General features: G+C 39.9%; 1 protein-coding gene across 3 annotated transcripts in view; it reads left to right on the top strand.

Annotated features, from left to right (window-relative positions):
- TTC17 (tetratricopeptide repeat domain 17) overlaps positions 1 to 11,718 on the top strand; it is a 118,042-nt gene extending 106,324 nt beyond the window's left edge. For all 3 annotated transcript variants that reach the window (XM_045557848.1, XM_045557849.1, XM_045557850.1), the window contains 3 exons: positions 7,076 to 7,195; positions 8,863 to 9,006; positions 10,564 to 11,718. In XM_045557848.1, the coding sequence (XP_045413804.1) occupies positions 7,076 to 7,195; positions 8,863 to 9,006; positions 10,564 to 10,695 (396 nt within the window). In that variant the 3' untranslated portion in view covers positions 10,696 to 11,718. The remainder of the gene's footprint in view (positions 1 to 7,075; positions 7,196 to 8,862; positions 9,007 to 10,563) is intronic.
- The last annotated feature ends 2,422 nt before the right edge of the window (positions 11,719 to 14,140 follow it).

Genomic DNA, 14,140 nt, shown 5'->3' on the forward strand with positions numbered 1-14,140 from the left:
ATTAGAGATACTCAACCTCTACTCTTTTCAATAATACTGTTTTTGTTGATGATGTTGATAGTGTTCTTCTGAGATTGTAGGTGTATGTATTGTGAAATAAATGAGTAATTTTGTTGGTGTTTTTGAGAACTGGAATTTTGTATACAGATGTGAGAATGGATAAGTTAACATAGTTAACATCTGTGGTCCTGAATTGGGAATATTAGTAAAAATTCTGATGTGTTTTGTCATTTTTGAAGTACACATTTCCTGGCTTTATTTGCTGAAAAGACTAGAGGCAAGACTGTCCCAGTACTAGTAAGCATCCTTTAGTGTCCAGATTTTGACCTTTGGGTACCATTTTCCACTAAAAGAAACCAGGATTCCTTGGAGAAATAGCTTCCACCAAGTCTGGGAAGGCAGGGAAGGTTCCAGTGACAACAAAGGTTGTGTCAAAAGAACTTGGAACCAACCTGAATGAGCTCCCATTGTTCAAAGGTGGGGCATTTTGAGCAACAGGAAGATAATAACTGCAATGAATGAAATACATCACATATATTTAAACTACTAAATTTGTGATGATAATTTTATTTTGGAGAATGCATGGGAATGGCTTGTTTTTAAAAATGTAAATATAAAGTAACAAGCATGTATCCTTCATTTCTAAACTAACTGTTCTTTGAGGTAAACAAATAATTGATGAGGGAAATCTCTTTGGGAATATTCCAACTAATAGGAGTGCTAACATTAGAATATTATAGTTTTGCAGCCCCTAATGAATTTATGGCAGTGATCATCACTGGCTGCTAACATCACAAATAGACATCCAGATAGTGTGTCTGTACCATTGGAAGTTCACATCACCACCTATGAAACCATTTTGTCCCAATTCTTCCACAAAAAGTCAGATCTGAATCAATAAAGTCTCTAACTACCAATTTATAGGAAATAACAGGGGACAAAGGAACATGTTAAATGGTACCATGAGGATGCTGTTAGCAGAGTTCAATCAGTGGAAAACCACAGGATAAATAATCCTGTTTCTTCTACAAAAATAAATTTGTAAAGAAAAAATTAGATGAAGATGACTCTAGAGATGAAATGAGACTTAAGGAACACATCAACCAATTTCAGTGTAGGGACCTTATTTAGATTATGATTCAGACTATAAAAGCAAAGCAAAACTTTCATAAGACAATAGGGGAAATAGGAACATCAACTGAACATTCAACAATATTAAAGAATCATTTTCAATATTTTAGGCATAAGGTGTTAAGCTTAGGTTTCAAAAATAAGTTTTTATCTTTTAGAAGTACACTGAAAAACTTACTAGTGAAATTATATGAAATCTGGAATTTGTTTCACATTAACATGGATACGGGTATAGATGAAACAGAATTGGTGTGAGTTGATAAGTGTTGAAGCACATGGGAGTTCATTATACTCTTCTTTTTATTTTTGTATATACTTGAAATTTGTCATTGTAAAATGTTTAAACGATGTGATCACAAAGATAAGAAAACAAATAGTGTTAGAAATGAGTAGGTAAATAAAAAAGGCAAAGTGGCACATCTTAAACTAAAAATGTATGTAATCGTTTAAGGTGTTTAAGTCAAATACTCAGTGGATGGGTTACATGGATTAGACATAATGAAATAATTAGTGAATTGCGACCTTTGTAATAAAAATACCTGGAATGTTATAGAGACAAGGTGATAAGTGAATCAAGACTTAGCACCATGTGTCCCAACCTGGATAAATAAAAAGAAATCTATACCTACACACATTGTAGTACAACTTCAAAACAGCAAAGACAAAGTTATCTTAAAAGCATCTGTTTCAGTCAAGAAAACAAAATAACACTAGGTATTTCAGAAGAAAAAATTTAATTTAGAGAATTGATTCCAATCTTGTGGAGGGCTGAAAGAGAAAAAGAAAACACTGAGGTAAACCATATGTAACAACTGTAGGGAAAGTCTCCCACCCTAGGTATGGGAGAAGGCAGCAAGCAATTGGGGTTTTCAGAATTTAGAAGTTTCCAGGAGGAACTCTGGGGAGCTGGAACTCCTACTTCTGAAGAGGGGACACAGCCTGGCTGCTGAGGGGTGCACTGAGGCTGGGTCTGGGAGTGCTCAAAGAAGCTGGAGATGGTGCTGTTGCTGGAATGACACTGACAGGAGCAACATGCAAACAGGAAGAAAGAAGTCCCTTCTCCTTCTTGCCTTCCAGTGTCCTAGAGCACACAGCTGTAGGACCTACTGAGAAACCTGCTAGCAAAAGACAAGTGTGATTTGCAGAGTCCAGCCACAGGTAATAGAATTTTGGATTTGGACTTGAAAGATGATGGCTTAATAAGCATCGCAGCAACCATTCATTCATTCATTCAACAGATATATAAGAGAGGCTTACTATGTGCCATTTACTTTTTAAGTGTTTGGGATAAATCAGTGAAGAAAAACTTAAAGATCTATCTTTGTGGAGACAGAGAAAAAGAACAGATCACCTACGGAGGAATGATGGCTAAGATGACAGCCTGTTTATTAGCCACTATCAAAGCCAGATGGCAATTTTGAAAGGATACAAGACCCGCTAGAATTGTGTAACTTACAGTGAGGTGTAACAATAAAGATATTTAGGCTGGGCACAGTGACTCACGCCTGTAATCCTAGCACTCTGGGAGACCAAGGCGGGAGGATTGCTCGAGGTCAGGAGTTCGAGACCAGCCTGAGCAAGAGCGAGACCCCGTCTCTACTAAAAATAGAAAGAACTTAGCTGGACAACTGAAAATATATAGAAAATATTAGCTGGACAACTGAAAATATATAGAAAATATTAGCTGGGCATGGTGGCACATGCCTGTAGTCCCAGCTACTCGGGAGGCTGAGACAGGAGGATCACGTGAGCCCAGGAGTTTGAGGTTGCTGTGAGCTAGGCTGACGCCAGGGCACTCACTCTAGCCAGGGCAACAAAGCGAGACTGTCTCCAAAAAAAAAAAGAATAAAGATATTGAAAGATAAGTAAAGAACTGGAAAAAGTTTACCTCCCAGAGCCCCACCGTAAAGGAACTTTTCTGTGAGATGGCCACAGAAGGATTATTCAAGACACAAGAAGATTTGCCAAGCAAATGAAATAATAAACAGATATACAAGCCCAAACAAATATTGTGGAAAATAATAATTTGTGGGATTTTAAAAGAAGGCCCAGAAACACTAATATAAAAGAAAATGTTAATAAGTTCATTTACATTAAAGTTTGAACTTTTCTAACTTAAAAAGAGGTAAGCCAGAGAGAGAAAAACCGTGGAAGACATTTCACCTACAAAAAATTAACATACAGAACATATAAATTGATGAGCAAGATAAGTAATAAAAATGGAAAAATGCATTAAAGATATTAGAAGGGATATATGTGGTAAACACAAACAATTCTTCAATCTCACTAATAATCAGGAAATACAAAATAAGACCACAGTAAGATACCATTTTATTCCCACTGATAATACCACAATAAGATGCTATTTTATCCCCACTGGATGTAGATGAAGAGGCACTTTTAAACGGTGTTGATGGGATCATAAATTGGCATAACACCTTTGGGAAACAATTTGGCATTCTCTTGTTTTTTTGAACATTTGCATATCCTATGACCCAACAATTCTACTCCTGGGTATCGACTCCAAAGAAACTCTGCACATTTATTTTCAACAAGAGACATAAAAACAGGAAACAATCCAAATGCCCATCTATAGAAAAGAGATAGCAGACTATAGTATATTCACTTAATGGGCAAGGAAATTGTGCTACACACCACAGCATGGGTGAATCTTAGAAATACTGTGTTGAGTAAAAACCCCAAATCCCAGAAGAGTGCATACAGTATACCATGGTTCCCCCTTATCTGCAGTTTCACTTTCTGTGGTTTCAGTTATGGGTCAGCCATGGTCAGAAAATATTAAATGGAAAATTCCAGAAATAAACAATTCATAAGTTGCAAGTTGCATACCATTCTGAGTAGCGTGATGAAATCTCATGCTGTCCTGCTTGTCCCTCCATGGACATGAATCATCCCTTTGTCCAGCATATCCACACTGTATACACTACCCACCCGTTATTCACTTAGTAGCCCTGTCAGTTATCAGATTGAAGAAGCAGTATCTATATGTGCAGTTCAGTACTATCCATGCTTTCAGGCATCCTCTGGCAGTCTTGTAATGTATCCTCCTCAGATAGAAGGAACTATTGTACCATCTTTATAAAACACAGGAAGAAGTAAACGAATATTTTTGAAGCAAATATCTATGTACGTGAGTGATAAAACAATGTTTAAAAGGAGCAATGGAATAATAAAAACAACTCGTAAAATAGTGTGTGCCTCTGGAATAAAAGGCAAGAGGATAGGCCGGTGTAAGAACACATAAGTAGATGCAAGTTAGTTCTTCAGTAAAGTGGTATATTCTGGGATATTCATTATCTTATGCTTTGCAACATCAATATATGTTTTATATAATTATATACTTACTATATAACTATGTTATATAATTATATAAATATGTTCTTTTGTATGTCAAATATTGGGTGGCATTAAAGAAAGATTATTTTTTTTAAAATCCTTTTAGGATGCCAGTCAAAAGGATCAAGTCGCTAAGGAGGAACAAATCAGGCTAGCTTCAGATTCCTCTGCAGCAGGATTGCATGCCAAGAGGCAGCAGAGAAATCCTGACAGATTATTTGAGGAAAGAATAAGCCATAATTTTATATCCAACCAAGCTGTCTTTGGGGTATGAAAGCCGCAGACAGAAAGTTTTGAACATATATGAGTGTATAGAGCCACTGTAACAAAGGACTACAGAGTGAGTGGCTTAAACAACAGAAATTAATTTTTTCACAGTTCTGGAGGTTGGAAGTTCGGTATCAGTGGGCTGGCAGGGTTGGTTGCTCTAAGGCCCCTCCCCTTTGGCTTGCAGACAGCCACCGTCTTGCTGCCTCTTCACATGGTGTCCCTGTGTGCACACAGGACCTTGGTGTGTCTTTTCCTGTAAGTCCTTCATGTAAAGCCGGTCATTTCAGATTAGGACCCCACCCTAATGGCCTCATTTTACTTAATCACTTCTTAAAGACCTCCAAATACAGTTATCTTCTGAAATGCTGGGAGTTTGGACTTAAAAAATGAATTTTAAAGGAACTCAATTCAGCCCATAGTAATGATCTCAAAGAATATTGTTCCCATGAACCCTTCTTGAGGAAACTATTAGAAGATAAACTTTTAGCCAACCAGGTAATGGTTAGGGAAACCACACACAAGTAAAACCAATACCAAGACAAAGGTGGGGCACAGGGCAACAGACCAGAATATAAATACTATATTCCCTGGCAGTGTAGAATTTTAAAATTATCAAAAATTAGGTTGTAAGAAAGAAATATTAATAAGATAGGAAGCGGTTTTCTGATTGCCTCTTCTGTAATGGCTGGAGTCAGAAACCATCAATCAAAAGTAGCAAATGAAATAGATAGAAAAATCCAAGATTAGTCCTAAATTTGACCTAAATTAAATACTGAAATTTTGTGTATTGTAAAAGTAGCATTTCACTGGGGGGGAGAGATGAATTATTCATTAAATATTGGTACAACTTAGTAGCCATCTGGAAAAAAATTAAGTTGCAGCCATGTCTTTTACTTTATGCCAGGTTAAGTTTCAAATGGATCAAACAGTTAAATGTGAAAAATGAAATTTACAAAGTTCTGGGGGCAAAAATGGTACAATTTCTTGATACCCTTAGAGTAAGGAAGACCTCTTCATAACTACAACTGAAAATCCAGAAGTCATCGGAGATAAATTAATAAACTGAACTATGTAGAAATCAAAATCTGCATCACACAAAGGTACCATAAGTCAAAAGGCAGACTTCAGGGGAATATATATGTAAATCACATGCCAGACAAGGAGTGATCTCCCTAAAATATAAAGAATTTTTTCCAATAGATGAAAAAAGACCTCATAGAAAAATTAGCAAAATATAAGAACAGATAAATCACAGAAAAGGAATAGAAAAGGCTGTCAGATATGAAAGGATGGTCAGCTCCACTCAGAAGAAGGGAAAGGCAGATTAAAACCACATTTTTCACCTATCAGGTTGATAAAGTCCAAAGAGTTTAATAACAGACTCTGTGATTAGGTGTAAGGAAATGGAGACACTCATACATTTCTGGCAGGAGATTAAATTGTTACAATCCTATGGAGGGCGGTGTGGCAGTCTCTATCAAAATGACAAGTGTGTATCTCCTTGACATAGTGTGTCCACATCTAGAAACGTATTCTACAAGTGCAAAATGCAAAGTTATTTTTTTGTTGTTGTTATTTTTACAGCATTGTCTGTAGTTGTGAAAAATTAGGGGGAAGGGAATATTCATTAATAAAGATCTAGTTAAATAAATAATGATACTTCCATACAAGGAAATACTATGCAGTTGTTAACGAAAGTGAGGAAGCTTCCCATACCCTGATATAGAAAGATCTTCAGGGTATATGGTGTAGTGAAAAAAGCAAAGTGTAGTTGAGTGTCACCTCTTATATAAATAATAGCTTATTTCACATTAAAAAAGAGTGGGAATATAATTCTATATTTATATTTGGTTGTATAAAACATAAATTCTAGAAGGATAAATAAGAAACTAAAAATAGTGTTTACTTATATACAGTAGAGACAAGGATGGAGGAGACACTTCTCACTGTATAACTTTATATACTTCTGGTTTTTGAAACATGTGAATGAGTTACCTTTTCAAAAAGTTAAATAAATTTAAATAAAAGAAAACATGAACATGAGATATAGTTCTGCTATTCAGTAGTTGAGTGGACTCCGACAAGGTACTTAACCTCTTTGAGTCGTAGTTCTCTCATTCATAAAAAGGCTGCAATAGAATCAAGCTCATAGGATTGTTCTAAGGATTAATGAACGAGAGGATGAACAGTGCTTAGCGGAGTGCTGCCACCTAGTAAATAGTTAAATGCTTGTGACTCACGTTACTGATCGTAATCTTGGTAATAAATTAGTATGTTATTGAAGAAACACCAGCCTTAGCTGACCATTCCTTTGCAGAACCAGACATCCTGGGTGCTTTCCAGCATGGCAGCCCTCTACTGGAGAGTGAAAGGCCAAGGAAAGAAGGCAATCGACTGCCTACGCCAAGCTCTGCATTACGCTCCGCACCAGATGAAGGTGAGTGGGACTCAGAAGGTGTGAACTTCTGTCCGCTGGCTGTTTCCATGTTTCCATTCCCCATGGTTTATTCTGATGTTTTGACTGGCCTTCCTTACGCTTAGCCAGTGAGGACATTGGGCAAGGGCAGGACAGGGCAGGGAACCTCTGACCTGGCTTGTGCCACAGCAAACCTGTGCCTCCTCTGCCACAGCAAGTTGGAACATGGGGAAGGTCTTCAGGATCACTATAAAGAAATTACATCATTTAATACCCCTCCTGCTGTATTCACGGCCACCCAACACACAGCAAATACATTGGCCTAAGTGGACCACCACCCTGGAAGTCATTCTAGAAACCTTATCTAGCTTATCCCTGGGGGCCTGGAGGCCTGTTAGACCTGTTTTGCTTGTACTCTTGACTTGGGCTTGTTTCCAGGCACAGAGATGGAAGCAAATTTCCATTCTTTCACATACACTAACCAATTCCTGGTCCTTGTCTGACTTCTCCTTTTCCACAGAAAGAAAAAAATAATACCCAGTTAAGCCTGTGTAACATCACTCTTTTCCAGAAGGCCAGTTTTGGTTATGATGGCTGAGAATGTACGATGTGTTTACACCACATTTATATCCACATGTGCAGAGTTCTGTGTTAATCCAGATCTCATACTTCCTAAAGACGTGGCTTATGTCTTCTTTGCTCATCCAGGCAGTATATGGAATGGTGGAAGGAACACAAGCTTTACTGTCAGGCGTTGCTGAGTTCCAGACACAGCTCTGCCTCTCACTAGCTTTGTGAACTTAGGCACGTAATTGAACTCTGATGAGCTCATCTAAGGACGTGCACTCTGTGGATGCTCAGTAAAGGCAAAGATGGGTCCTTTTTTCTGTTTCTTTGTCTACTACAGAGCCCAGTGCAGTGTGATATAGGCAGCAGTTGCTCAGGTAACATATTTAAAGGGAATAAATATTTGTGATGACAGTAATATTGCTACTTGTTCAATCCATCATTCTGTTTCTTCCTGTTAGACAATAGGAAAGGGCCAAGACTACCTCTGGGGTCAGCAGACGTTCTGTAAAGGACAAGATAGTAAAACATTTTCGTTCTGCAGGCCAGACAGCCTCTGTTGCAACTACTTGATTCAACCATTGTAGTATGCAAACAGCCACAGAAATATATAAAGAAAGGGGAATGGTTGTCTTCTAATAAAACTATAGAAACAGGCAGCAGGCTGGATTTGGCCTGTGGGCCAGTTTGCCAGCCCTGCTCTAGACAGACGATACAGTGGCCTTGCAGATATTAATAATACTTTGGCCTTATGACAGCATGACTCAAAGTGTGATCTGTAGACAGTACACAGACTTTTTACTACCACTCTGCAATGATACAAGGAGCTTGCACCAGAATAAACCAACTACATTACTCAGCAGATTGTTTTACTTCAGCTGACATTTTTGTTTTGTTTTTTGAGGCAAGACTTTGTCAATGAAAGAAGCAATTGATTTATATTCTGGTACAAGCTCCTTATCTATCACAGACCACTAGTGACAACAGACACAAGCACTCTGAGTTGCAGTACTCTGTTATTTTCCAGGAAACTCTGGCTGCCTTCTTTATGATCACAAAAAACAAGAATGAAAGCTGAAAACCCAATATTCCCTTCTTGCCATTTTCCTTCCTTCTCCCAGGATGTGCCCCTGATTAGCCTGGCCAACATCTTGCACAACGCCAAGCTCTGGAACGATGCCGTCATAGTGGCCACCATGGCAGTAGAGATTGCGCCACACTTTGCTGTGAACCACTTCACGCTGGGCAACGTCTACGTGGCGATGGTGAGATTCGGGGGTGTGAGCAGAACATACTGATTCTGCTGTGGCACGTCTTTGATTTCAAAATTTCTTTGAATATGTTATTGTCCTCTAATGTTATGTCTGAAGTTGCTAGCTCCACCAAGGGTGTATTTTATGGATAAGGGGCTTGGGAGGGTTTTTGTAAAAATAATACATGAAATTCAGCTAAGTATTTGCAGCTCTATAGTTCCTCACCTTGAGTTTAATAGTAGAATCAGATTTACGTATAATTTCCTGAAGACACCACCTGTTCCAAAAAACTTCTCCTAATACTCCATGTAGACACTGTGGAATGTCTTGCTGCCTTGTTTCCAGGTTGGATTAGGTACCTGTCACTGCTCTCATGACACCCTGTGCATATTTCTCCTGCTGTATTTTCACCTTGATTTATAATTTTTTGTTTAAGTGTTTGTCTCTCCCTCCAGACTACAAGCTCCTCAGCAATAAGACTCCTCTTTGTCTCCCTATTCCTAGCACATCACAGTGTTTGGCACACAGTAGGTGCTCACCAAGTAGTTAACGAATGATGAAATTCCACTAGTTTCATAGAATATCATTTACAGAGAAAATGGCGAAGTCCTCATCCATATCCCTTATTCTGGTCCAAAACAAAGACCAGTTTCAGAACTGAAAATCCCAGGGATACCCCGAAAAGCTGTCCTCATTGATTTTAACATGAGCATCATGCCTTCTGCTTTCATCTAAAGCATGGTGTCACACATGGGGCTAGTCCCAGGATGCTCTCAATCACAGTTAATAGAGTGAGCAGCCCTAGGCTGCAAGCTTTATGTATCATCCTTGACTTCAGAGGCAGAAAGTATAATTTTGCCAGGTAGATACTGCTGAATGTGCAGATTTCCCTCTGCTTCTTAAAACTGAAGAATCTGTTTTTGCCCTCAGTAAATGTGAAATTTGGTACTGTGAATGAGGAGTTGTGTGTTTGGGCTCCTCTTTGAGAATCTTAGTCTAAGAAAAAGAATAACATCTTCAATATGGCAACAATCATTTCCCAAGCCCTGTTAGTATTTTTAAATGTTAGGGAGAATAAAAATCTGTTCAGAATTTATAAGTCACATAAATACCTGACTGTACTTCCATCTTTCCAGCTACAGTAGAAAATTTAGACAGATGCATAATGAGCATTTGCCAGGCATGGTTCAAGAGGTTTCTGTGAGGATTAAATAGAAGGATTTCATAAAGCACCTAGCACAGTGCCTGGCACATTTCAGGTACTCAGTAACGTTAATTCTTATTACCACCATGATCATTCCTGCCACTGGGTTTGTAAACGCTGATCTACGTCTTTCTCTTTGGTTGTTGGGCTCTGCCATAGTTTTCTTTGTGATGTTGTACCTTAGGGATGGAAGCAGCTGTCTCCTCCCAGAGGAGCCTCAGAGTTTTCCAAAGAGACTTAGATCCATTGAGAAAATGCTGCAGGATTGTCACTAGCACAGAGGTGCTTTTCAGGAAAAAAGAGGCCACGCTATATATGTAGTCTGGTGGTGCCATCCCTCTCACATTTGTCTCTGCCCCTCACAGGAGGAATTTGAAAAAGCCCTAGTGTGGTATGAGTCAACACTGAAGCTGCAGCCCGAGTTTGTCCCAGCCAAGAACCGAATCCAGACCATCCAGTGTCACTTAATGCTGAAGAAGGGGCGGCGTTCTCCTTAATGTACTTCTTTCTCTCTTTCTCTCTACTCATGCTCTTAAAAAAAGAATAAGAAAAGAAACCAATCATTGTCAGTATCTACTTTTAATGATGTGTTTGAAAATAACCGAGTAAGACTCATAACAGGACTTTTACATATGTGGGAATTGGTTTGTTTATGTTTTTTAAGTTCCTTCTTTCCCCCAACCAACCTCAAAAGAGGCATCTTCAGAAACAAATTTCTTAAAAGGAAAATGCAGCTTAAAGATATCATGTAAATACTGAGCCAAGACACTTCTGGAGCTGTGCTCTGTTTCCAAAACCTCGATGCCTTTAGGGCTTTTCTCAGTGGTCCACCCGGCCTCCTCTTTGGAGGAGAACGAAACCACATTGCACATTCTCAGCTTCCTGTCGTAGCCTCTGTTGTCAATGGAAATGCAAAAGCCCGTTTGGTGCCAGTCAGTGAGAAGCAATGTTCTGCGCTCTCGCCGTTAGATCTCCATGCTGTCCCCAGTCTTGTCCGTTCCATGCTGCTATGTTACAAACTCTCAGAGGTAGTTTGCAGGGGAAAAAGGGGAAAATGATTTTACAAACAAAATATTTACAACAACAAAAACTCTTAGGACCACCTGACCTATGTAATGTTATTTATGTTGGGGAGGGAGGGGGGCTGAGAAGGGGAAATCAGCAGTGTGCAACATCTTTATCATTTGTACTTTAATTACAAATCACAAGGAAACCAATAAGTTGAAACTTATATAACAGGTTTATATATATAGAATATGTATATTTGAAGCCCTCTACAGACTGAGTCTATGTTTTACTAATTCTTTGTGCGCTGTGTTACCCATCTCGGAATAAGGTGAGTGTCAGCTCCCTCTCTCTGAGGCCATCAGACGCAGCTCCTCGGGGAGAGAAATGAGCCAGGGTTGAATGTTTCCATACAGTGCTTTTACCTTTGCTCCCAGGAGAATCAGAAACTCCAACATTTTGGAATCTTCAAGGGCACATACTGAGAACAAAAATAAACATTGTTTATGAGCAAATAGGTTTATAGTGTGATTTTTCTTTAGAACTTAGCTAACGTGGACAGCTCTAAAACCCAGCTGTAACTCTGGATCCGATCTGCCCAAGTCCTAGGCTGTCTCTACCTTCCTTTCTTTTCCACAACAGCAAGGTGGGAGAAACAGTCCATCACTAGGTTTTATGTTGATGAACTTAATTAGCTTGATACACTTCACCAGAAAAGATTCACAGCACATGTTCCACGTTTGCTCTGTCTTTGCCCTTCCCAGAAAAGGAAGAACAATCTAAGCCACAAAGTGACACCCTCTTGGGTAAGCCCTGATCCTAAAGTTCTTCCAGGCAAGCTTCATGGAGAGCCTGGGGCAGAGTCAAACCAATACTAAACTGAGCGTTTCCTTTGGGACAGATGCCACTGAAGACAGCATTTCTGTGGGTTTTCCCAGAACATTATCAGACACTGATCATCTCAAATATTGGCTCACTCAACTTGGAGAGTTTGGTTCTAGCACAGACTGTGTAATTTCTTAGAAGCAGCTAAGTGATTAGACATACCTGTGAACTCTCTGCCCTTTATGCACCTAAAGTCCAAGTAATCACAGTTATCAGATGTATTTTTAGAACAGCAAGCTCATTTTTTACTAAATAAAGTGAGCCTTATTCACTAGGGGGGATCCTTATAAATTAATGTAGGTATAGTTTCCTGCTTCCCCATCTCACCACAATTTGTTTTCCTAAAACCCTGAACAGTTGCTTATTTTTTTTTAATTTACACACAGTGAAATTCACTCTTTAGTGTGCAGGTCTATGGGTTTTGACAAATGCTTAGAGTCATGCAGCCACAACAATCAAGATAAAACTTCCATCACCCCAAAAAGAACCCCTCTTGCTACCCCTTTGTAGTCAAACCTCCCCCACCCATAACCCTGGGCAGCCACGGATCTGTTCCCTGTCCCTATAGTTTTACCTTTTCCATATTGTCATGTAAATGGAATTAGTATGTGGCCTCTGGAGTCTGGCTTCTTTCACTTAACATTAAGGCACTTGAGATTCGCCGGTGTCATGTGCATCAGCCGTTCGTTACTTTTTATTGCTGAAGAGTGTTCCATTTGTTCACCTTTTGGAAGACACTGGGACATTTCCAGCTTTTGGCGATTATGATAAAGCTGCGATGACATTCACAGGTAGGTTTTTGTGTCAGCAACTATTTTCCTGCTCTGGACCTTTTAAAAGTAGGAGCAGTCAGCCAACACTGAACAGAGGCAGCTTCAAATCGGTTTTATACAGGGCAGGGGCAAGTGTGAATCTCCTTATCTGAAAGGAAGGGGAAAGAGCTTGACTTTTCTTTGAAATGATTGGGAATTGCTTCCACAGCCTCGTTCCCAGCGTCATTTCAGATGCTGCTGCAAATCAGGCGGGTGGGAAGCTGCGCCATGTGACCACGTGTGTGTACCTCCAGTCGTGTCAGAACCCTGTGGTGATGCAAAGGCAGGCAGGTGGGGACAGGCACCAACAGGCCCCGGCAGCTGTCTTTCTCACCCCTGCCTTGTAGCTGTCCTGCCCTGTTGCTGCCATCCCAGAACTCTGTGGAGCTCACTCACTAAACAGGTTAAAGGTCTGACTTGCACGGGACTAAGACACAGGAACCAACTTGGGGGGAGTGGAACTTGGAGCCCAGCTCTCCAGTACGAGGGGTGGCTGTTAGTGTCCCTCCGTTCCACATACACAGGGACAGGGGCCTCAGAGCTTCCAGGGTAACTTCCCCCAGAACTTTGGCTTTCTGGAGCCTGTAGCATCTCCTTCATGGTGGGGCTGTGCCTGCTGCCGAGAACCCCAGAGTGGGTTCAACAAACCTGGGTTCAAATCTTAGTCCTGCCTCTTACTGGCAAGGAGATCCTGAACAAGTCATTTAGCTCTGAGCTGAATTTCTCGCTGAACGAAACTAACACGAGACTGATAAGAACTACTACTTTTCACAGGGAATTGCTGTGTGAATTAGAGGAGATAAAAAATATGAAGCAGTTAGCACCATGCAAGTGCCCAGGAAGGGGTAGCTATTGTTATTGGCACCATGGTGTAGAAACTGAATATTTTAAAGAATTTTTGAGAGTTAATTTTAAACAAGACCCAGCCATCCAATTCCTCCCTGGCATAGCCTCTGGTCAGTCCAGCGTCGCTGTCCAATTTCCAAAGCTTTTGCTTAATCCATTCCCCATCAGATGTGCCTTCCTCCTTCCTCTCTGATTTCTCCTCCCCTTCTAGGCCTCTTTTTCCTGAGCTTTTCCTGATAACACTGATTGATCTACATCTTTCTGATAATTATAACAGCTTCCACTCATTGAGCCAGGCAGGAGGCTGTGTGCTGTCAGAAACATCCAAGATTTACTGAGCTCTTACTATGTTCCAAGATTATGCTAAGAGCTTTACGTGAGATAAAACTCATTT

The sequence above is a fragment of the Lemur catta genome, chromosome 7, assembly GCF_020740605.2.
Source record: "Lemur catta isolate mLemCat1 chromosome 7, mLemCat1.pri, whole genome shotgun sequence".
Taxonomy (NCBI): domain Eukaryota; kingdom Metazoa; phylum Chordata; class Mammalia; order Primates; family Lemuridae; genus Lemur; species Lemur catta.